Here is a 22,605-nt window from a genome sequence, read left to right on the forward strand (position 1 = left end):
GAGGCAGACGCTCTTCCGCTGCCGGACTTCCGGCTCCGGGTTCTGGGAGGAGGGGCTGCCGGGCCAGAGGCGGAGCTGCAGCTCTGCCGCGACTTTCAGACGCCGGACCATGGCCTCGAGCTGGTGGCGGTGGCGGCGCTGCTGCTCCTGGAGGCCGCCGGCGCGGAGCCCCGGGTCCGGCTCCCCCGGCCGCGCGGGACTGTCCGGGCTGCGCGCCGCCACCGCCGCCGCCGCTGCCGCCCGCGCGCAGGTGAGGCCGGAAAGCGCGCGCCGTGGCGGGGCGCAGAGGTCACCGCGCCAATGACAGCGGCGCCGCAGAATGAATGAGGGCGAGATGCACGAGCGGCGGGCGGGGGCCGCGGGGCTGCGCTGGGACGCGACCCAGGGCTGGCGAGGCACCGAGGACGGGACGGAGCCGAGGGGTGGGCGTCCCGCGCGGGGCTGCAGAGCTGTGTCCTGGGGACGGGGGAGCGTCTCGGTTGTGGGGAAGGGGCGGTGAGGAGACAGGTCCCGGCGAAACGCAGGTGTGGTCCAGTGGTCTCCTGGGGTATGCGTAAAGCGTCGAGAGCGTCTGCAGGTGTTTCCTCTCGAGTTACAGCCAGGGCTTCGGGGGCAACAGAACTTAATTGGGATTTTAGAGCAAAAGGTGCTCTGAGCACTCAGAGATAACGGAGGGTCCGGGTAGCCTTGGAATAGGCGGAAAAGTCTCGTGGAGAACGCAGGGCTGATGCTTAGAGTGGACCGGAGTTCAGTCCTGTGGTAGTTGCTTCGGAGGGAGGGCACATTTGGACGGGCTGGAAGGAGAAGAGGCCTGAGGATGTCGCAAGTGGAGAAACCTTGATCTTTAAATCGACCTATGACTTCTTGAAGTAGAGTCAGAATCTGAGCACTAACCATGACTCCCTGACGCTCTGCCCTGCTGCCTTTGGACTCCATCTCATTTTTCTCCCTTTCCGGTCAGTTTAGCTCCTGTGTATTGACAAGTTTCTATGGCTCTGTGAGTCCTTTGCCTTACTTTGTAGTGATTAATTCTTAGCGTACCACAGGCTAGGCTCGTACTGGTAAGCATAACCACGCAAGGTCTGTGGACTCACTGTCCTTTTAGAGACTTCTCCGGTCACATAGTAATTGTATGTGTTCTCTCATCCGCAAGGCTCATTTTTTTAAAAGTTTATTTGAATTTAGGACTCTACCGTTTCAATCAGATTTGGTACACTTCCGTGTCCATCAAAGACCATTTCCCAATATGAAATATGTAGTATTTCTGAATGTCTACTTTTGGATACATATGCATACATAATCACAACTTATCCAAAATAGACATTTGGAGAGAGAATGGCAGCTGGGCTAGTCTATGGATTAGACAGTAAAGAGAGAATATGGGAAAAAGAGAGTCTGCTGGGATCCATTTCAGTACTGTCCTAGCCAGCCTTCAAATATTTCTAGTACTGCAGATGAGGATGTTATTTGGAGAGATGGATGCACTCACCACTGATGCCACTGATACTTCTTTTCTTTGATGCTCCTTTTTTTTTTTTTTTTTTAATTCCATGCCCATTAAACAATTAGCCACAGAAAGGGTGCTTTCCTGGAGAGAATATGCTGGATGTCTTCCATGTCTGCCTTAATGACCACAAGGAGGAGCTTTGCTGGTCATGCCAGTACGTGTATTTCTGATTCGTGTCAGTGGTATTTTTCACTGTAAATACATGAGCCTTCTGGTGTCTGCCTCAGGAGGGTGTGTTTTGGCTAGTTCAAGTCTCTTAGGACCTGATAGTCCTTGGGGACAAAGAGCAACAACAATAAAGCCACGCCTGTCTCTCCCAGCACAGCTCCACTTTTCCTGATGTCTGTATGTTCTCTCAACTTCTTCATTGGTAGTGTTCAAACATCTTGGGATAGGACGGAAACCAGTGTGTATCTGATTGTGCCAAATCACTTGTCAGTATGTCTTGATTCTTACTCAGCATTTTCTCTTTTTTAAAAAAGGTAACTTCATGGGAGGCAGGGTTGGCTTTCAGGGAGAAAAGCCTGAATGTGATGGAAGGACACAAAATCAGAGTTGGTTGAGATGGTTGTTGCCCGTGCTAGTAGTGGCACACTAGGTGGCTCCGGTTACACCACTCCCTTTGAATACTTTCCTGCTCTCCTGAGCACCTCTAACCTCACTTCGGGAAACATTGCCCGAAGGTACTCTTAAAGCAGAAATGTTGGGAAATGTTGGGATCTGAGCCAAGATCCACCTTCCAGGCTTTTAACAAGCTATGCTGTTGCACTGCCCAGTGGTTAAGAGTGCTCTGTATTAGCTGTGTAATTTTAACTCTTCATCCCAAGTTAGAGGTTAGGTCTCAGATTGAATAAGCATTATAATAAATCCTAAATTCGTGTGAATCATTTACGCATGAAGGCTGACAAAAGTAGGTTAAGTGTCATGTAATGGTAAAATAAAAGGAAAGGATTATCACTTTTTTTCCTTAGGACATTTTAATGCCTGGGATGTCATAAATGTCCTTACTGGTTTAATGAATATATAATGCTATGGTGAAAATAGAACTCAGGACCGCCTTCTTTGGCCACTGCCTGCCTGGCAAAGTCAACCTTTATTGTCATTTTAATATGTCTAAAGCGGGGTGTGTTCACTAAAGAAAATTCAGAAAATATGAATTTTAAAAGAATAAAGCAAAAAACTCCCACGATCCTATTTATTCCAAAATAACTATTTTTAATAGCCTGGTTTATATGCTTCTAAACCCTGTTTTCTGTGGATTTTATTTGTGTGGGTGTACACATTTTTAGTGGAATCACATAATGCACCCAGTGCTGTAGGTGCTTTTTTCTTTTGGTATATTATAAACATACCTGTATTACCAGTTTTTCAGACTTTTCTGAATTTCAAGTTCCCCGGCTGTATAAAAACAAGTAGTTGTGAGAGTCAAATAGTGTGAAAGCACATTGTCAGGCTTTATTACCTTAGTTTTCTTTTTCTACTGCTAAATCCATCCTTTGTCAAGATATTTTCTTCAAGTATTCTATAAGACCCCTTCGCACATCAGATTAGTAAATTAGTAATTTTTGAAATGCCTGTGTCCCTGAATTCTTCAAGTTAGGTGCTGTATCTGTGGGTCCCCACTCCTGTGCACAATAATTGTTGGAACTATTTGTCGGCACTACCTCTGAATCCTTTAGAAGTTGTCTCTTGTTGTTCTTGATCTCTCATTAATATGATCAAAATGTGCTGCTGAGCTTGCTTGTTTGTTGACATTACTTTTCAAGAAGTACCATTTCCAAGTATATTCAGGAACAGTGGCTTGAAATAGGCAGTGTTTGTGTAACTGTAAATTTCTTCCTTAACATTGAAATCCTTTCTTTTTCACTGTCTGGGCAGATGCTTTTGGGATCTTGATTATTCTTTGTTTTAAACCAATTTAAGACTTTAAAAGAGTGTAAACGACACTAATCCTTACTATTCTCTGCCCAGTCTTTGCTAAATGGAAGGGAATTTCAAATCTGGAAAGATAGATGTGAATGTGGAGCAGTCTTTGGGGGAAGGGATAGATTATAGATGTTTTTTATTTTCTGCTTTTTTCATATTTATATTTTCTGTAATGACGAATATTGCTTTTGTAATAAGGAAAGGAAACTTTTTGTTATTTTTTCTGAAGTCTGCAGTCTAAATGGACAACTAAAAGATAAAGGTTACTTTTATTATAAATTATGGGAGTTTTAATTTATCTAGTGTTATAAACAAGTTTTTCACAAATATTCTTACAAGTTTCTTAATACTTTTATTTTATAGATGTCCTATTTTAATCTTGTGAAGAGTTTAACATCTGCCTTTCCAAATATGTATAGTATATCACGGTAAGTTTATAATCTGTATTGCAACTAAAATTATTAGCCATACTGCCAGTAAATTTCTATTCTAAATTGTGGTGGGCTAGTCCAACAAATTGGATATGCTGTTTAACTAAGTGCCACAATATCTGCTCTATGTGATCTCTGCCTTTTGAAAAAATGGGAATACAGTTGTCCCTTGGTATGGTGGAGGGGGATTGGTTCTAACCACCCCCCCACCTCAGATACCAAAATTGGGGATGCTCAAGTCCTATAATATTCGCATACAACCTACACATATCATCCCATATACTTTATTTTTATTTTTTTTTAAAGGAACACTTATTGATTGATTGATTGATTGATTGCTGGCTGCGTTGGGTCTTTGTTGCTGCGCGCGGGCTTTCTCTAGTTGCAGCGAACGGGGGGCTACTCTTTGTTGTGGTGCGTGTGCTTCTCATTGCGGTGGCATCTCTTGTTGCGGAGCACGGGCTCTAGGCATGCGGGCTTCAGTAGTTGTGGCATGTGGGCTCAGTAGTTGTGGCTCACGGGCTCTAGAGTGCAGGCTCAATCGTTGTGGCGCATGGGCTTAGTTGCTCCGCAGCATGTGAGATCTTCCCGGACCAGGGATCAAACCTGTGTCTCCTGCATTGGCAGGCGGATTCTTAACCACTGCACCACCAGGGAAGTCCCCATCCCATATACTTTAAATTTATTTATTTATTTATTTTTATTTATTTTTGGCTGCGTTGGGTCTTTGTTGCTGCGTGCTGGCTTTCTCTAGTTGAGGGGAGAGGGGGCTACTCTTCGTTGCAGTGCATGGGCTTCTCATTGTGGTGGCTTCTCTTGTTGTGGAGCACAAGCTCTAGGCACAAGGGCTTCAGTAGTTGTGGCACATGGGCTCAGTAGTTGTGGCTCACGGGCTCTAGAGCACGGGCTCGCGGGCTTAGTTGCTCTGCGGCATGTGAGATCTTCCCGGACCAGGGCTCAAACCTGTGTCCCCTACATTTGGCAGGCGAATTGTTAACCACTGCGCCACCAGGGAAGTCCCTCATCCCATATACTTTAAATCATCTCTGGGTGACTTATAATACCTAATACAACGTAAATGCTGTGCAAATTGTTGTAAATACAATGTAAATGCTATGTAAATAGTTGCCAAGCACGGCAAATTCAAATTTTGCTTTTTGAAACTTTCTGGAATTTTATGAGTTTATATATTTATATATATAAAAATATATATAAATATATATTTTTATATATATAAATTTTTTTTTCAGTTCGAGTTTGGTTGAATCCGCGGATGCAGAACCCATAGGTATGGAGGCCCAACTGTATAAAATTTAAACTCAGAACACGATGAACATGGTTTATATTTCTTTGATTTTATGGGTTCCCAGGGTCCTGGTTATAAAAATAGATGTATTGTTGAGCAAGATCAGAATTCTGTTATGTTTTTCTAAATTATAATGACCTTTTTGTATTCATGCTTAATTTCCAGCAAGTATCTGGGCTTAAATTTTCCATCATCATACTCTGCTATATGTATATGTGTATACATAGGTCTGTATAATTCTTACTTAAAAGTGAAGTTATCTCAGTAAAGTAACGCTCAGTCTTCCACTCTGTGCATTTCTGCCTCTCCAGGTTCCATCACATGACGCCAGCAGTGTGCTGCTGTAGTAAAACACGGAGTGGTGAGAAATACACTGACCCTTTTAACCTTGGCTGGAGAGACTTGAAAGGTCTGTACGAGGACATCAGGAAGGTAAGATATTTTTGACGATACTGTAAAGTAATGCTGATTTCTTAGAATTATGAGCAAACGGTGCAGGTTTTCATGTGTGCTGTGCTGTTGCAGACTTGATTCCCAAATGTCAGGTTTCAAATGTTTCTTGAGCAACAAGTGTGGGGCATCATGGAGGATGCAGTGCAAGTTACTATCCAGAGGGGGGTGATGGCAGAATGGGGAAACTGAAAAAAAAGGTACAGGCAGCACATACACGTCCAAAGAGTCATCTGACCTTTCCTTGCCAAATCCATCACATGCTCCAGGCCTGGTGAGGCTGTGAAGCCTCCGGTGACTCCTGCTACTGTCTTCCTGTCCAGTTCTGAATATCAGTGCCAGCCTGACCCAAATAGGGCTTTCTTCGCTAAGTATTCTTTTCCCAAAATTTTCAGTGGCCCCCAGCCTCACGTGGATTCTCAGATGCTGCCCAGAAATGTGCATGTGCCGCTGGTCAGCTTCCTTCCCGTTTCAGGGTTCTGCACTTTCCCCCTGCAGCCCCCACCCGACTCTCCTGTTTTCACCACTTCCTGTCCAGTGGACCAAGCAGAGGCCGTGAAGGAGGAACTCCCTGAACGCCTGCTCTGGGCCGTTTGCAGCCCACACTGCTGCGTGCCGTCCTCCTCCCCTCCCACCTCAGTGAAGTCAGGGTTCCCTCCTTTCCAGCTTCATCCCTGTACCTCTGGTTAAGTCCCATCCCCTTTGCCTGCTCGGGGCCCTAGGAACTCCTCCTGCAGTTCCCTGTTCTCCTGTCTTTATCTGCAGACTCGCCCTCTTCATTCTCTTTCAGATCCATTTTGGATTCTCCAGCTTCTTCCTGGTTGTCTTTTAAAGGACCATCCCTTGACCCTGTGTCCTCCTACCCCTTCTCTTCCAGTATTCTTGGCCTCTCTCTCTCTTTTGCCCCTTCACCACTGCTCCGCCATCACACTGTGCCTTCCTTTCCAGCCTCTCCTCTGAAACTGCCTTTGCTTCCTTCCACCAAATCCAGTGGGCACTGCTGGTTTGTATCTTCCCGGACTCTTTGAACATTGGACACTGTTCACCACAACCCCCTCTGTGAAACCCATCTCTTGGCTTCTGCACTCTGCTCGTTCTCCTGACTCTTAGGCCATCCTTCAGTCAGCTTCCTGGGTTCCTCTCTGTCCCCTCCAACCCACCCCTATTAATTTGGCCGTTCCCTGGGGTTCTGTCTGCTCCTCTTCTCTCTCTGTCTTCAGTTTACCCATTCCCATGCTTATGACTCCCACATAATATCTCCAGTCCAGATGGAATTTTCTCTCCTAAACTTTGCTCACTGGGCAGCACCCTGGAATGTCCACGACTGTCTCACACTTGGCAGATCTGAAGCGCTACATTTTCCTACAGATTGTTTTTTCTCTTGTTTTTCCTATTGATTGGAGGTTGCCACCCAGGAACCCGGGGAGGATCCTCGACACAGCCCTCCTCTTCCCCTCCACACCCTCCTCGTCTCGTCTGTCTCTTGCCTTCAGTCCCCAGCCTTGCTTTCCTCCTCCCGCCCTCAGCCTGAGCCAGAGATGCCCCCGTTGTGCTCCCAGAGCAGCTGCACTTACCTCCACGACAGCAGTCCCCCCGCAATATTGTTTTCCTTCCCCCATCTAGACTTTGAGCTGCCTGTAGGCAAGGGGCTGTCCTGTTTATCTTTGAAACCTCTGCGTTTATTACCGTCCTTGGCACTGAGTCAGTAACTGAGGGAGTGAGTGACTGGCCTGCTAGACTGAGTTCACTTGAGCCCTGCTGAATGTCCTTTGGGTCCATTTGTAGCTCCCATTGCTCCCAGGGCATAAGCTCTGATTCTCTCCAGCAAGTCCCTGAGGGACAGATACAGTAAACACACATGCCCATCACCAGGAAGGCTCTCCCTCCTCTTCAGAAATCAAAATCCTACTTATCCTTTAATCCCCACTCAAAGCTTATCTTCGCCATGAAATGTTCAGTTTTTCTCGTCCACACTGATCTCTCCATTCTTTGAACTTTAATGCATTTGACGTACAACATTGTTCAAGTTACCACCATATTATTCACTGAATATTTCACATTTTTAAAAATTTTGCTTTCCCAACTCAGTTGGAAGCTCCTTGCCATCAGGTAAACCATGTCTTGCACTTTCCCTGTGAACCTTTGGCTTGTGTGGCTAAGTAACGGCTGAGCCCGACTCTGACCCCTGCTCTTCTCTCTGGCCACGTCTCGTCTTCCAGCCCCTGATACCCACTGACCTCCTGCTTCATTGGCTCCTGCACTCCCCATCTTTGTCCTCTCCCCTCCATCTTCCAAGCTGCAACAAGCCCTGTTTCTTTCTCTCTCCAGCTGTCACTGGCCATCTGGTGCTTTCCTCCCCCACCTGCTATCTCTTGGAGTCATGGGGCGGCAGCAGTGCCCACCCCAGCACTGAGGCTCCTGGGGGCGAGCCAGGCATTGCTTGTGGCCCAGCCACACACAGCCAGCTGTGTGGCCATACAACGTTGGAACCTTTTCCTACTGAGTGTTGAATTTCTCAGTTGAAATGAATACACTAAAATCAAATCAAAGTTTTGTGAAAGAAATACCACTGACTGTGCAGTTATGATGCTGTATTGACACAGAGAAACTTTGTTTCAGGAACTATTCATATCTACAACAGAACTTAAGGAAATGTGTGAATACTACTTTGATGGAAAAGGAAAAGCCTTTCGACCAATTATTGTGGTGCTAATGGCCCGAGCCTGTAATATTCATCATAATAACTCCCGGTGAGTTATTTACTTTCTCCCCTTTATTGGTTTTATATTTGGCAAACCTTCCTTCCCAAGGTTACTGTTTAGTCTCCTGTTTAAGAAGTAGCATGTGTCTGAGAATTCACTTTGTGGTAATTAGTTTCTAGCTTTGTGTTCCCAAGGTCACCCTGGAGTCTAGTCTGGGCATCTTCCTTTTCCATGCTTTTTAGTATCGTGGAAGAACAACTTCAGCTGCAAATAAACATTTTGGAAAGAATTTTCAAAGCCACATTGAGTTTTCTCATTCAGAAGTAAAGAATACCAGGATGTATGCATACTTGTAATCATTGTACACACGGCCGTTAGTCCAAAGGTTGATGGTTATAAAGTCATGAGTTAGGCCTGGATTCTGGGCACCACACCCGCTGCAGGGCCTGACTTCCTGTGGCCTTTGGAAACGTGCCAAAGAAAAGTCTTCTTAAAAGAAGGCATTTTGACTATCGGTCTTCATCTTTTATGTTTCAAATATGTGTAAATTTTTCCAGTATTAAAACAACTGCAGTGTTTTAATATTAAAGGAAAACGACAAAAGACCCATTGCCATTATTTTTTAGACTCTTTGCCATGTTACTGGAGTGTCTTCATAGTTTTTTTTTTACATCATGTAATCTATTGATGTAACCTCCAGTAGACCATAACGTACTCATACATTTCCCTAGTGTTGAACATTTGCATTACATTCCCTTTTCTCTGTAGATAACACTTTAAGGAATGCCTAAGGTTTGCCAGCACTAAATTTAAGGATGCTGTCAGAACGAGTGTCAGGTGTTGCTTCTTAGCGCATGCTTGCCTCTGCCCGCAGCCGTTTGCGCCCCGCTGCTGTGCCCCTCCAGCTCCAGGATATGATTCCATGCTCATGGGTGCCTCCCACTTACCCTGAGACTTTCCAGGTGCTCACAGTATAGTTTGAACAAGCAGTGAAATCTCTGGCAGTGACCGTTTTCCCATCATCAGGACCACTTTCACTTCACCTGGAAGGCAGGGCAGCAGAAATGCTCCCTCTGAACCAAACTTGAAATACTTCTCACATGGTCTAGAACTGGGTTTCTCAGCCTTGACAATGCTGACATTCAGGAAGAGATAATTCTTTGCTGCGGAGACTGTTACGTGTCTTGTACGGTGTTTGGCAGCCCCTCCCCTAGTCGATGACGACCAAGAAATGTCTCCAGACATTGCTAGACGTCCCCGGAGGAGCAGAATCGTCCCTGGTTGAGAACCACTGGTCTAGAGATAGTGTGTGTTTATATTTTTAATTTCTCAGGTTAACACACAATACAGTTCATCACCCTCACAGAAAACAAGGGAAGGAAAATATTCTGCATTGCTCACCTTAAATCCTGTCAGCTGTTATCCCCAGAGTCAAAGTCTTCAATTTACCTCATTGAAACTGTATAAACTGTTGGTTGCAGAAAAAAATGGGAGACTATAACCCAGAAAAGGCATTGCTAGTTTAAAAAGGAAGTTCAATTCTGCCTTCTCCAGGGATGTTCTAGCTACAGCTTCATTCTCCCCGTAGCTGACAGGAGCAGGGCTTGCTGAAGGCACAGTATGGAGGCATCGGGATGTGAGTCGTGACTGTGGTGTGCATTTGGGTGGTACAGTAGCCTAACGATACTATTCTCCAAGCCCCAGCTTCTTGAGAATACTTACTTCCTAAGGACCCTTTTGGATCAGGCTCTTAATAGGCCAGATATCTAGCTGTTAACTTCCATGCCACTTGAAGCAAGAGGGGTTGGGGAACGGGGGGAGAGCCTGGGCCATTTGTGATTTTGCTTGCTGAAAGAGGTTTAGAACAATGTGGGGCAAAGGTAAAAGATTCTGGGCAGGACCACGCAGGCCTCTGTTTCTAGCTGATGCCACCAGCAGCCATTCCACTACTTCACCTGCCTGCTTGTTGGTGTTGGCAGAATTGCGAGAGGCCTGCTTCATCATTTGACAGTCACAGTTTAATGGCTCCTCTAAGGCTTATTAGACGTCATCGTCTTGCTTCTGAGATGTGTATTAAATAGGTTAACAGTAATCCTGGAGGGGATTTTAGAAAACAGAATAGAACAGATACCTTAAGAAATGGGTTTGGGGGGGAACTACCTTCTGTTGAGTTTCTCTTTTTCCTGTATTAAGCTTGTCCGTTGTCCATTATGTGTTCCCTGCTAGATCACTTCACTGGGAATTCTTAACCTGAGGTCCGTGAAAGCTGGGGCGGGGGGTGGTCTGTGAGCCCCTTAGAATTGTGCGCAGAAATTTTCGTATGTTTGCATGCAAAGGTATACATGGTTTATAGCATATTCTTAAAGGGTAATATGGCCCAAAAAACCTTATGGCTTCATCTTTATTTTTCTTCCATGTATCCCAATAACCACAGTACCTGGTCAGGTAAGGTAGGACGCATACAACAGATAATCAGACTTGGAAGGTCCAGAGAACAGAGTTGTGGTGGATTCTGAGCCACGCTGCCCAGATCCCCCTTCCCTGAAGGACCCTTTGCCCCAGCTGCTGGGCCAGTGTTGCTGGTGGAGAGCCTTCAGTTCGCAGCCTCTTCAAGGGTTGCCCCGGCTGCAGAGAATCCTCTCACCTGAGCCAGTCCACATCCAGGGGCTGACAGATGAAGGGCCATTCTAGCTCCAGAGCACACGATGGAGTGGCCGCGGCTGTGGATGGGCCTGCACTGCAGAAACTTCTCCCTCTACCCCATCCTCTTGTCTCCTCCCCCTTCCTCAGGTGGTGATCCCAAGGGCACTTCTGAGTAGACATTCTGTACTTTAAACGTGAGAGTCTGCTTTCCCGAGAACCCAACCTGCAACAGAGTTCAGCAAAACCCAGCTACCTGTGGGTCAGAACTTACCTTATCAAAGAATCCAAATCAGAAGTGACCTTTATAAGGAATAGATTTCTATGAAATTGCTCTACTTATTGACCACAGCACAATTAGTGTCTCAAACAAACCAAACCTGTCCTACTCAGATCTCATAGAAGGCACCTGTTCTTATCGTCAGTCTTGACACCATCAGTTTCTCGTGGAAATCTTCTGGCACTGGAAAGTGGATATCGCCGCCAGTGATTGGGATAACAGGCCTACTCAAGTTATACTGGGCACAGATCTGTTGATCTTGACTCTACAAATAGTCAAGTGGCATTGAATCCCACTAGTCCAGTTTACAAAGCCAGACATTTGATTAGATAGAAGAGATTATAAGATGCAGTTTTCACATTAGTAAATAGGTCAAGCTTCCAAATGCGATAAAAATCTTAAATTCAGAAGAAGTAACTTTTGTGATTGTCATAAAGACAAAGGAAACTACAAAAACTTGCTCTAGGGAAGCTGTAACAAAACAGTCATCACGGCACCAGCTCACATGAATGATTCCTGGAGTCAGGCCACTAACGATTCTAGAACCATTCCTGGTTTCTGTGTGTTCTGAGTCATTGAGCCAGCTACTGCTGCGGCTGTTTATGGGTTAGGAAGGTTGGTGCCACGAGAAATATTTTTGTCTTTAACCTAGGAGATGGCACTTTCGATGTGTCCATACTCATTATTAAAATGGATCTTGATGTAAAGTCTGTAATAAGGGATACCTACTGAGGTAGAGGAGGCTTTGATAACCAGGTGGTTGTCCATTTCATGGGCGAGGTCAGGCCCAAGCCTAAGGGGAACGTCATTGAGAGCAAGGCGGCTATGGGGCTTTGAACATGCTGTGTGCTCACTCTTCGGCTCCCACCACGAGGGGGAGGCTGATTCTACCACTGAAGGAGTCAACGTCTACACGTTCATCAGCTGTGCTCAATTTGAAAAACCCAAATGCTGCATTATTCTGTTGCACGCTGGATCCTGTGGAGAAAGCCAGCCTGGATAAGCTGCAGGTCTGAGATACCATCATGGAGTCACTCTCCACATGTCCAGGGCTTCCAAAACGCACTGTTTCTTCAGTGGCAAGAAAATAACCAGTAGCATGAATCCTGCATCATTTACGATGCAACTTTGCAGGCATCTATTTTTATCTGGATATAAATCTGAAAGATTCAGGAGCTGCGGCTCTTGAATGTCAGTTATTTTTCTTGATATTAAAACTGCTGATGGATTCGTGACTGTTAGGATCAAGCTTAAAACCGCTCTTCCCTCCAAAGAAAGGCAGTCTTCACTGTAGTCTGGTGCGCTTGTTAGGGTTTTCAAAGGTGAGTGGCCAGTGACCAAGGAAATGACGTGCTAAGCAAGTTGGAGCTCACAGGTATCCCTCCTGCACTCTGCTGTCCCTTAGAAGGAAGGCACCTTTGATGTCCATGCCTCAGTGTGCCGGTAAGGAATACAGGGAAAGGGAACAAGACTGCAGTGGCTGGGGGCAGAGGGTGAGAAGCGAGAGTGAGAGGTGGGCAGGGACGCCTTCTGTCCCCCGCGTTCAACCCTGAAGCCACTGCGGAAGGGGAGACACTTCAAGGTCGTGTCAGTAATGTGGAGAAACAAGATTTTAGATGAAGTAAAATCAAGTAATTTTAAGAATCAGATCACTGAAAAGGAAACATTTGCGCATCAGCAGAAGAGGATGGTGAAAGTAAGAAATCGTGTTAGGCTGAAAAATGGCCCCACAAAAGTATGCACGTCCTAATCCTTGGGACCTGTAAGCGTTACATTATATGGCAAGAAAAGGGCCTTTGCAGATGTGCTTAATTGTTAAGGATCTTGAAATGGGGGTGTCATCCCGGATTATCTGATGGGCCCGAAATGCAATCACTTGTACCCCTAAAGAGGGAGGCAGAGGGAGATTGCCGTAACAGAAGAGAAGGCCGTGTGAGGATGGAGGGGGAGACTTGCAGGTGGCTCCTTCCAGCTTGTGGCCACACGCTAAGGCCCTCCAGCAGCCAGCAGAACTGGAAGGCGTGAGGAAAGGGTTCTCTCCCTGAGGCTCTGCAGGAAGCCTGGCCTTGCCAGTGCCTCGATTTCAGTTCAGAGAAACTGCTTTTGGACCTGTGGTCTGCAGAACTGTGAGAGAATTTCTGCTGACTTAAACCACCAAGTTTGCGGTGATTTGTCACAGGGCCACAGGAAACTGGGACAAACCCCATCATTCACATCCTATCGCATGAGTGCGGAGAGTGTGTCTGCTGGGGCTTTTCTCTCCCTCTGGAGGTACTGCTTCTGGATGCACCAGATCTGGCAGCGCAGACCCAGGGGGGAGCTGAACACTTCCCACAGTGTCAGTAGTTGAGGGACCCAAACTTGTAGCAAGTCAGCTCAGTGGCAGATAAAGATAGGATCTTAAGTGACATGGATATATTGTTCAGCATACTGAAAACTTGAATATGTGTACTTTTATCAGGTAACAACTAGGAGATGCAGTTCACATCCTGAAGAATTTTAGAGACAGACAGAGAGGGACTTTGTCTGCATTTTAACTAGAGAGTTTCTTCAGTACCAAACTGATGAAGTATTCATTCGTGCCTTTAAAACTCGAGATGATGCGAAGTGTCAGAGAAGAGGAGGTCACCCTCCCGTGACTGTGCCTTTCAGAACAGGGGAGACTTCCTGCCCTCGAGCTGCAGAGAGACTTGGGGAGTCGTTGGCATAAGACCTTTAAACTGGGCCTCCAAGTTTCAGGTCATGCCTGTGGTTTAGAGGCGGGGCTGCAGGGGGGCAGCAGAGGCTGAGCTTGTGTCAAATCCCTTCTCAGGAGAAGCTTCCATTTGGGGCTTGCAGTCAGGCAAATACCCCCACTTACAGAGCAGCATGTCCCCAACTTTGTGCGTCAGAATCACCAGGACTGCTGCTTCAAAATGACAGTTCCTGAGCCCCATCATGAGGGATCCCAATTCCTAAGTCTAAGGAATTTTCAGTCTTTATTTTCAAGAGTATTGATTTTGACACGGTGGGCAAGAGATGATATTTAAGAAACACTAATCTTGTCAGAGTTCTCACAAGCAAAGTGAAACCTTCTGTTTAGAATTGGCAGAAGAAAATAAACAGAAGAACATTGGGAAATAGAAACAGAGCCTTCTGTAACCCACCTGAGAACTCTGGTCTTTATACAACCTCTGTAGCTTTGGGAATAGAAGCTTCTCTGTCTTGTTAAAGTGAAACCACATTTACTATTTAAATTCTGCTTCCCTCAGTCGTTGCAAATCAAGGTAACCCATTGACAAGGTTTGATTTTCTTTTTGGAGACGGTTTTCCCACACTGGGGGTTTACTTGTCATTTCTTTAAGACTTGGCATTATATATCAGTATGAATAGGAGGAAAAAGCATTTTATTTAAATCACATGTAAGCTTGGTGAAGGTTTGTGGGGGGTCATTATATTATTCCATCTATTTCCGTCTGTGCTTGAAATTCTTCATTATAAAAATGTTGTTTGAAATCTAATGAAGAGGGAAAAACCTGACTGTTGTGAGGGGCTGGCTGAGTCATCGCACGCTCTTGCAGGTGTGAAGGATGGAGGACAGAGCCACCTTTCGAGACTCGGGGCCTCATTTTCTCCTGCTGTCTCGCCTGACTGGTTTTTCTTAGCACCTCTCCCAGAAGTTGGGAAAGTGTGGCAGCTCTTTCACAGCAGGAAGTAGACATGGTGCCCAGTTTTTTGAAGGCATGACTCAGTTCGGTACTTCGAAGATTTCATCTTCAAGACAGTGTGAGTTGTTTCTGTGATCTGTAAATTTGGGTTCCAGACCATTATGCTGTACTGTGGATACGTAGTGACAGTATTTTCCAGATAGAAGCTGGCACATGTTAAAGGCTAATTGTGCAGGAAAAAGTACATCAGATAAAATGATAAAGCATCTAAAATGTGATGTTTATGTAGGTGCTGTGTCACGATTCTGTGTCACAATGCCAAATAACTTTCTAAGCAAGAATCCTGATTTCATCAATTTAGCCATACAAAATGGCATTTTTACATATATGTAGTCTATGAAATTTCAAAATATTTTAAGAAATCTTTGTTTTAATATCTTCAAATTACAAAAAACTCCAGTGTCTCAGTGAGTACTGCCATTTTACTGCAGCTTCCCAGCAGGACCCCTGCCTGCTGACATAGTTTGTGATAACGGAAGTGGTGCCCGACCTATAAATACATGAGAAAGGCTTAGAAGTCTTACCAGTTGTTTAAGGTAAGATCTACTATTAATGAGTAGCAAGTGTATATTTCATCAGACTGAAATTCATTGAGAAAATGTTCTAAAGAAATAGTCTTTTATTTATGTAAAAAACAACTGTAAAAGTCTACATCTTTTCTTGTGCATTAAGATAGGATCCAGTAAATTTACCTGAAAAATATTTAAGGTCCAAGCTTCCTTCTATAGGGTCTGTGAGTTTCTCACTGAAGGATTCAGAACAAGCTCTTGGAAGCCATCCAAAGCTCCATTTTCTCATTAACTAAAGTAGTTTTACAGGATGATTTGTCCCTCCCCTCTGTTTCTTTACTTCTCCCTCCTCAGAAGAATGTGTTGTGATCCAGAAGTGTTTAGAACTGTTATAATTCTGACATTAATAAATAATGAGCAGCACTTTACAGTTGATTTCTGGGCTAAAAGCAGTTGGAAGATTCTGAGGTTTAGTTCTAAAAATCTTAGGTAAGAGTTGCTGGCAAAGCACCATATTTTAAAATTACATATAAAGCAAGATGGGAAGATAGTCTTCAGGCTGATTTAGTGTTTGTAGTTAAATTCCAGCATCTTTAATGTTAGTTATACTTCATTTTTCATGGCTTTCTGCTAGATCTGAGGAATTAGAATGAGCACTGGCTTTTGCAGATGTTCAGATTAGGTTTTTAAAGAGAAAAAGTCACATTTCAGTATCCCTCTCAGTTTTCTCCCCTCTAAGAGAGAACGTGGTGATATTTGAAAAGTAAGCTATAGGAATAAATAAAACATTTGATTAGCGTGTGTTTGAGCCAGGCTTCTGTTTTAGATTCAGAAAATTCAGTTGGTTATTTCTCCAGTTTGATTTTCTTAAAATTCAGTTTTTTAAAATTCCCATATATGACGATGGTGAGAATAATGATGATTAAAAAGAAATTGGGGTTCCCTTTTAACTGTAAAAGTCACATCCAGGTATCATCTTGGGAATGTTTCTCCTGTATTTTGTGTTAAATCTGGGAAATGAAAGTTTAAATTTCTAATGCACAGGTTAAATTTGAATTGGAATTCATATTCCAATATGAATTATCAATTCATATTCCAATATGAATTATCAATTCATATTGGTAACCAATATCAGTAGCCAATTGGAATTATGAATTCCAGCTCTCTTGGTTATCAAGGTCTTCTTACTAAATATTTAAGACATTATTAAAAGCTTTGAACACAGTGACCACTGGTTCTTTAATACACTTCTTTAGAATGCTCTTCACCCATCTTCCCCACCCACCCCTGAAATTTAATTGTAACCTAACTGTAAACTTGACCAACTGACCAAGACCACTGTTATAGGACATAAAGATGATTCTTCAGCCAGATACCCAGACATCTCAGGTGTTTATCCTTTTTTTGTTGTTAATTATACAAATTCTACTTCTTAGTGTGGTGTCCCGAAAACATAATCTTGGCGCAGGGTATCTTATGCATTTTTAAAATGTTCTCCAAATGATAGAATTGGCTGTGTAGGGAAGCCAAAGTTTTTATATAGTTTCTCTTAGAGAAATAAAATTCTTTATCCTAGATCCGATGTCCAGTTTTCACAAGATGATTGCTGAGAAGGTTATAGGCGGCGTCTCTGTTAAAAAGCATTGCTTTCTGTTAACTAGAAATGTGCAAGCAAGCCAGCGTGCCATAGCCTTAATTGCAGAAATGATCCACACTGCCAGCCTGGTCCATGATGATGTCATTGATGATGCAAGTTCCCGAAGAGGAAAACACACAGTTAATAAGATCTGGGGTGAAAAGAAGGTACGGCTTTTTGGTTTTTTAAATCTTTCTTATTAAATCCCATACTCTTTGGATTGCATTTATTTTTCAGATTTGTCTCATTAAAAAGTGAAATATGCTTCATCAAATGTGGTCTTCCAGCTTTCAAAATAGTTTTCATGTCTGGTCTATATACAGATGTTTGATCATGGATAACAGCACAGAAAAATAAACTTAGTGTTTCTGCTTCTTCACAGTTTTATATAGAATTTGGTTAAGGAAGGAGATTTTTGTAGTTATCCAAAAAGCATATTTCATGAGGAATCTACACCTTTTACTTTGGGGCTTACATTACTCAGATTCACTTTAATTGCTTAACCATTTACTAACTGCCACATGCAAGAGTTTCAAGGCAAGTAAATAAATAAAACTAAAAAATATATATATATGTATAAATACACAGACATATATACACACACATATATTCATACACATCTGTATCAATCTCACAGGTATACTGTTCTCCCGTGAAACTTTTACCTTTTTAAACAGAAGCTTTATAATTGAGTAGTTCATGTATATTTTAAAGCATATTTCCACATTATTTTATTAGCATTTCTTGAAGGGGGTGTGTAGAATGTGGCATCTTGTTTAAGGATGTTTAAATCATGGGTTGAGGAAGGGGATGAAATTCAGCAAATAAAAGGGAAGACCCACGGGCCTTCTGGGAGCAGGCATCTCCCGCCACACATGCCCCTCCCTTGGCCATCCTGCCCATTTGAAGCACAAACAAAACATTAATGTGAATGAGGTTTCCCTCTCCATACCTTCCCCTCCCTCACATGTCTGTAATACCTGGTTCCCACCTGTTTTCTAATCGTATTCAAAGAAGAAATATACCTTAATTATTATCTTTACATGCTGGTTTTGCTTTAGTGCACATGATTTTGTTAAATCCTTTTATTTCCGATTTTAGATGAAAAGGTTTTATGTCCTATTGATAGAATTCCATACATCAGAATGTTGGTAAAAAAGGGTGGAGTTTCATTTTGGAGAGGCCCTGGGTAACTCTATGACATGTCCTACAGTCTGCTGTGTCTGTTTTCAGGGCCTGTCCTTAAAGCTTTATACTTGAGCCCTTGGGCAAAGGAGAAGGATTAAGTGAACAAGTTAAGATTTTCTCCTGACTGGTCCCCTCTTGTGACTGCCTCTGCTGTTGGGGTCCTCCATCCTTTTTTTAAATTATTAATTAATTAATTAATTAATTTATTTATTTATTTATTTATGGCTGCGTTGGGTCTTTGTTGCTGCACGCAGACTTTCTCTAGTTGCGGTGAGCGGGGGCTACTCTTCGTTGCGGTGTGCGGGCTTCTCATTGTGGTGGCTTCTTTTGTTGTGGAGCACGGGCTCTAGGCGCGCAGGCTTCAGTAGTTGTGGCTTGCAGGCTCTAGAGCACAGGCTCAGTAGTTGTGGCACATGGGCTTTGTTGCTCCACGGCACGTGGGATCTTCCTGGGCCAGGGCTCTAACTCGTGTCCCCTGCATTGGCAGGCAGATTCTTAACCACTGCGCCACCAGAAAAGTCCCGGGGGCCTCCTTTGGAAGACCGTGTTTCCACTGTCACCTGCCTCTTTCAGCTGCAAGGCTGGTCTGCCCTGCATGGGGCCACCTGCTAGTCTCCCCTTTTTTGCCCGTTAAACAAAACTGCTGTGTTACCAATAAAAATCCATTCGTACAGCACCTCCTCCATGAACCCTCATTCCCCTGTCTGGGTCCCTATCCCTTCTTTCCCTTAACCCCTCACCCCAGCCATCCCCAGTCTGGCAGCTTCAGTTCCAAAGGTTGGAAACTTCTGGCCTCTGGGATCCCCAGGACCAGGAGAGGAAAGAGGCAAAAGCCTAGAGATCCTGAGCCCTCAGCTGCTAATGATGTAGGGTGGATGATGGATGTGTGTGTACCTATAAATCATAATGTGTACAATGACCTTATTTTTTAAATTTTATTTATTTGTGGCTGCATTGGGTCTTCGTTGCTGCGCGCGGGCTTTCTCTAGTTGCAGCGAGCAGGGGCTACTTTTCGTTGCAATGGGCAGGCTTCTCATTGCGGTGGCTTCTCTTGTTGTGGAGCACGGGCTCTAGATGTGCGGGCTTCAGTAGTTGGGGCGCGTGGGCTCAGTAGTTGTGGCTCATGGGCTCTAGAGCACAGGCTCAGTAGTTGTGGCGCACAGGCTCAGTAGTTGTGACGCACGGACTCAGTAGTTGTGACGCACGGGCTTAGTTGCTCCGCGGCATGTGGGATCTTCCCGGAACAGGGATTGAACCTGTGTCCCCTGCATTAACAGGCAGATTCTTAACCACTGCACCACCAGGAAAGTCCTACAATGACTTTATAAGTGTATATTTACATTTACATCAAGATACCTTATACAGTATACATTATATAAAATGATGATTAGTTGGTAAACATACTGAACATCACTAATTTTAGATACTAGAGAACTAACAGACAGTAAAAACTTGGGACTTCCCTGGCGGTCCAGCAGTTAAGACTCTGTGCTTCCGCTGCAGGGGGCATGGGTTCAGTCCCTAGTTGGGAAACTAAGATCCCACATGCCACATGATGCAGCCAGAAACAAAAACAACAACAACAAATAAAAAAACTTAAAATTTGGGTATGTTGCAAATTCTGTGGATTAAACTTCCACAAACTCTATCATTTATAACTACTCTATAACACCTATCCATATCTTTAAGTATGCAAATTAGTGTATTTGAGTACAGCATATAATTCGGTCATGAATAACTTATAATTAGTTGCAAATACAATGCAGACATTTATTCACAATCTAAAGAAGATTGGGAAAATATTGATTGGTGTTCAGTGAGAAAAATATTTTGTCCTGGAATGAGGGGCAGTGTAATAGCGTTCTAAGAGCATTGAACTTGGAGCCAAGATTCCTTGGTTTAGTTTTCATTGAGAAAAGCATGGGTAGGGCCGTGCACTGGTGCGTACTAAGTACTAGCTGGATAATTCCCGCTACATGCCCTTAGGAGTTTGGTAAATAGGAAAAATGTGGGAAGACAGCAGTATCCAAGGGGTGCTGTGCTCACAGAAGATCAGAGTGAGGGGTCTGAGTGAACTTCCTGCAGGTGCCCCCTGAGCTAATTCTGCACATGAGTCTGCCAGGTGATGAAGGGGAGGGACTTTTTCGAGCAGAAGAAACAGTAAGTGCAAAGGCACAGCCGCATGGTTTGGTGGGAGAGCGAATGGTCCACCATAACTAAATGAAGGCAGTGACATTTTGCTGGGGCTAGGGATGAAGCCAGAGGGTCAGGTACTTCCGTCTCCAGGCATTCATTTCTTCAGCTCTGAACTGGAGAGGCAGACTGGGTCATCTCTGAGAGCCCATCCAGTTCAAACAGCATCCCAAATCTGTAGCTGATTATAACATAATCCTGCTGAGGAAGAGGAAGGGGGAAAACTTATATCCAGGATGACCCTTACCTCGCATTCTGTTTCTCTTCTGAGAAGTTAACTTCATTGTTGGCTCCGATGCTCAGATACTTTTCTCTGAAAGGTTTTCTTCTCTTCTTTTCTAGGCTGTCCTTGCTGGCGATTTAATTCTTTCTGCAGCATCGATAGCTCTGGCACGAATTGGAAATACAGCTGTTGTATCTATTTTAACCCAAGTGATTGAAGATTTGGTGCGTGGTAGGTTAATTTTGACTTTTCTTCTTTTTTATTCAATATTATTTTTTTGCCAAGCAAAAAAAAAACCCCTCACATGACCACTTTCCTTTTTTATAGGTGAATTTCTTCAGCTCGGGTCAAAAGAAAATGAAAATGAAAGATTTGCACACTACCTTGAAAAGACGTTCAAGAAGACTGCAAGTCTGATAGCCAACAGTTGTAAAGCAGTATGTACGTTCTGTCTCTTTTCAAGTTAAAACAAACAAACAAACAAACCTCCTAGCTCTTTCTTGGGAGCTAATTCTCCTAAAAAAATTTCACTGGAGAACCTTAAAATAGTAACCAAAGTCCCAAGAGGTCATTGAGAAAAGAATTGCATCCCCAGACAGTGGAGAACTTCTGCTGAGGTTTCCATTTTTGCTGTCTTCTTTTGCTATGCAGACATCAACTTTTCATCTTTCCTCCCAAGAATTGAATCAAAATAAGCTTTATAATATATTCCCCAATCTAATTTCCAAATGGTATAACATTTTTAAAAAAATTAATTAATTTATTATTTTTGGCTGTGTTGGGTCTTTGTTGCTGCATGGGGGCTTTCTCTAGTTGCGGTGAGCAGGGGTTACTCTTTGTTGTGGTGCACGGGCTTCTCACTGTGGTGGCTTCTCTTGTTGTGGAGCACGGGCTCTAAGCGTGCAGGCTTCAGTAGTTGTGGCATGCGGGCTCGGTAGTTGTGGCTTGTAGGCTCTAGAGCGCAGGCCCAGTAGTTGTGGCGCATGGGCTTAGCTGGTCTGCGGCATGTGGGATCTTCCTGGACCAGGGATCAAACCTGTGTCCCCTGCGTTGGCAGGCAGATTCTTAACCACTGTGCCACCAGAGAAGTCCCTAAATGGTATAACATTTTGAACAACTTATCGTAAATAGTTTCTCTCGTGATTATCACACGCAATGTTTCTTACGTTTTACGTATAAAAAGTAATGAAGTGCTGTGTTCTTAAGTATAATACTGACCTGGGAGAAAATATATAACTATCAGATTGTACTAGTGTTCTATATACTTTTTTTATGAGTAGTAGATCCTCCCAATTATATGATATATAAACAAGCCATTTTCCTTCCGAGTATAAATTGAGTGTGAACCATAACTTTTTTTACCCCTTGCTTTCTCTTTGGCCTTCCCTCTACTCTTCGCATAGTTTTTCTTTTTAAAAATCAGTTAGTATTATCCTTAATCTGTAGACTAAACTGTGGTATTCACTGCTAGCCCATGAATGAGAGACAATTCTCTCCATAGAATTGTTCATCTGACTGTCTCTCAGCCTAGCAGGTATAAATGAGATGAAAACTGGGCAAGTAAGAGTCCCTTGTAATTAAAGCAACAATAAAGGAAGACTTCTAAGGGCCAAATGTCAATTGCTGTCGTGATACATAATTAACATAATTACATAATTATGTAATAATTATACCATAATTACAGTTAAAGAGAGCTTTTTCTCAGGCCTCTCAGGTGAAAAAGTCCTTTGCCAATAGTGCCTCTATTTGGAAAAGTGTCAAGAAATGTGTAATTGTGAGCCAGAAAAGAATGAGGGCAACATTTCTTCCTAAAAAGACCTAAGTGAAACCCTAAGGAATGTGAATTATGTAGAACATGCTGGCCACAATCTCAGCCATTTTTGTCTTTTTATTGGAAGAGCATTTTC

At 43.7% G+C, this 22,605-nt stretch overlaps 1 protein-coding gene across 6 annotated transcripts in view; it reads left to right on the forward strand.

Moving 5' to 3' along the window:
• The first annotated feature begins 51 nt into the window (after window positions 1–51).
• Window positions 52–22,605, forward strand: part of PDSS1 (decaprenyl diphosphate synthase subunit 1) — a 46,203-nt gene continuing 23,649 nt past the window's right edge. For 4 of the 6 annotated variants that reach the window (XR_005018731.1, XM_036843127.1, XM_036843126.1 and 1 more), the window contains exons 1-7: window positions 52–250; window positions 3,797–3,861; window positions 5,482–5,602; window positions 8,240–8,370; window positions 17,120–17,261; window positions 20,818–20,929; window positions 21,026–21,135. Coding sequence is in view for 4 of the 6 variants with exons in the window: in XM_036843127.1 (XP_036699022.1) it covers window positions 110–250; window positions 3,797–3,861; window positions 5,482–5,602; window positions 8,240–8,370; window positions 17,120–17,261; window positions 20,818–20,929; window positions 21,026–21,135 (822 nt within the window). In the remaining 2 variants the exon portion in view is untranslated. Of the gene's footprint in view, window positions 251–3,796; window positions 3,862–5,481; window positions 5,603–8,239; window positions 8,371–14,802; window positions 15,008–17,119; window positions 17,262–20,817; window positions 20,930–21,025; window positions 21,140–22,605 lie in introns of those variants that run through there. The other 2 variants (XR_005018732.1, XM_036843129.1) reach the window with 2 other exon arrangements.

Source organism: Balaenoptera musculus, chromosome 2 (assembly GCF_009873245.2).
Source record: "Balaenoptera musculus isolate JJ_BM4_2016_0621 chromosome 2, mBalMus1.pri.v3, whole genome shotgun sequence".
NCBI classification, from domain to species: Eukaryota; Metazoa; Chordata; class Mammalia; order Artiodactyla; family Balaenopteridae; genus Balaenoptera; species Balaenoptera musculus.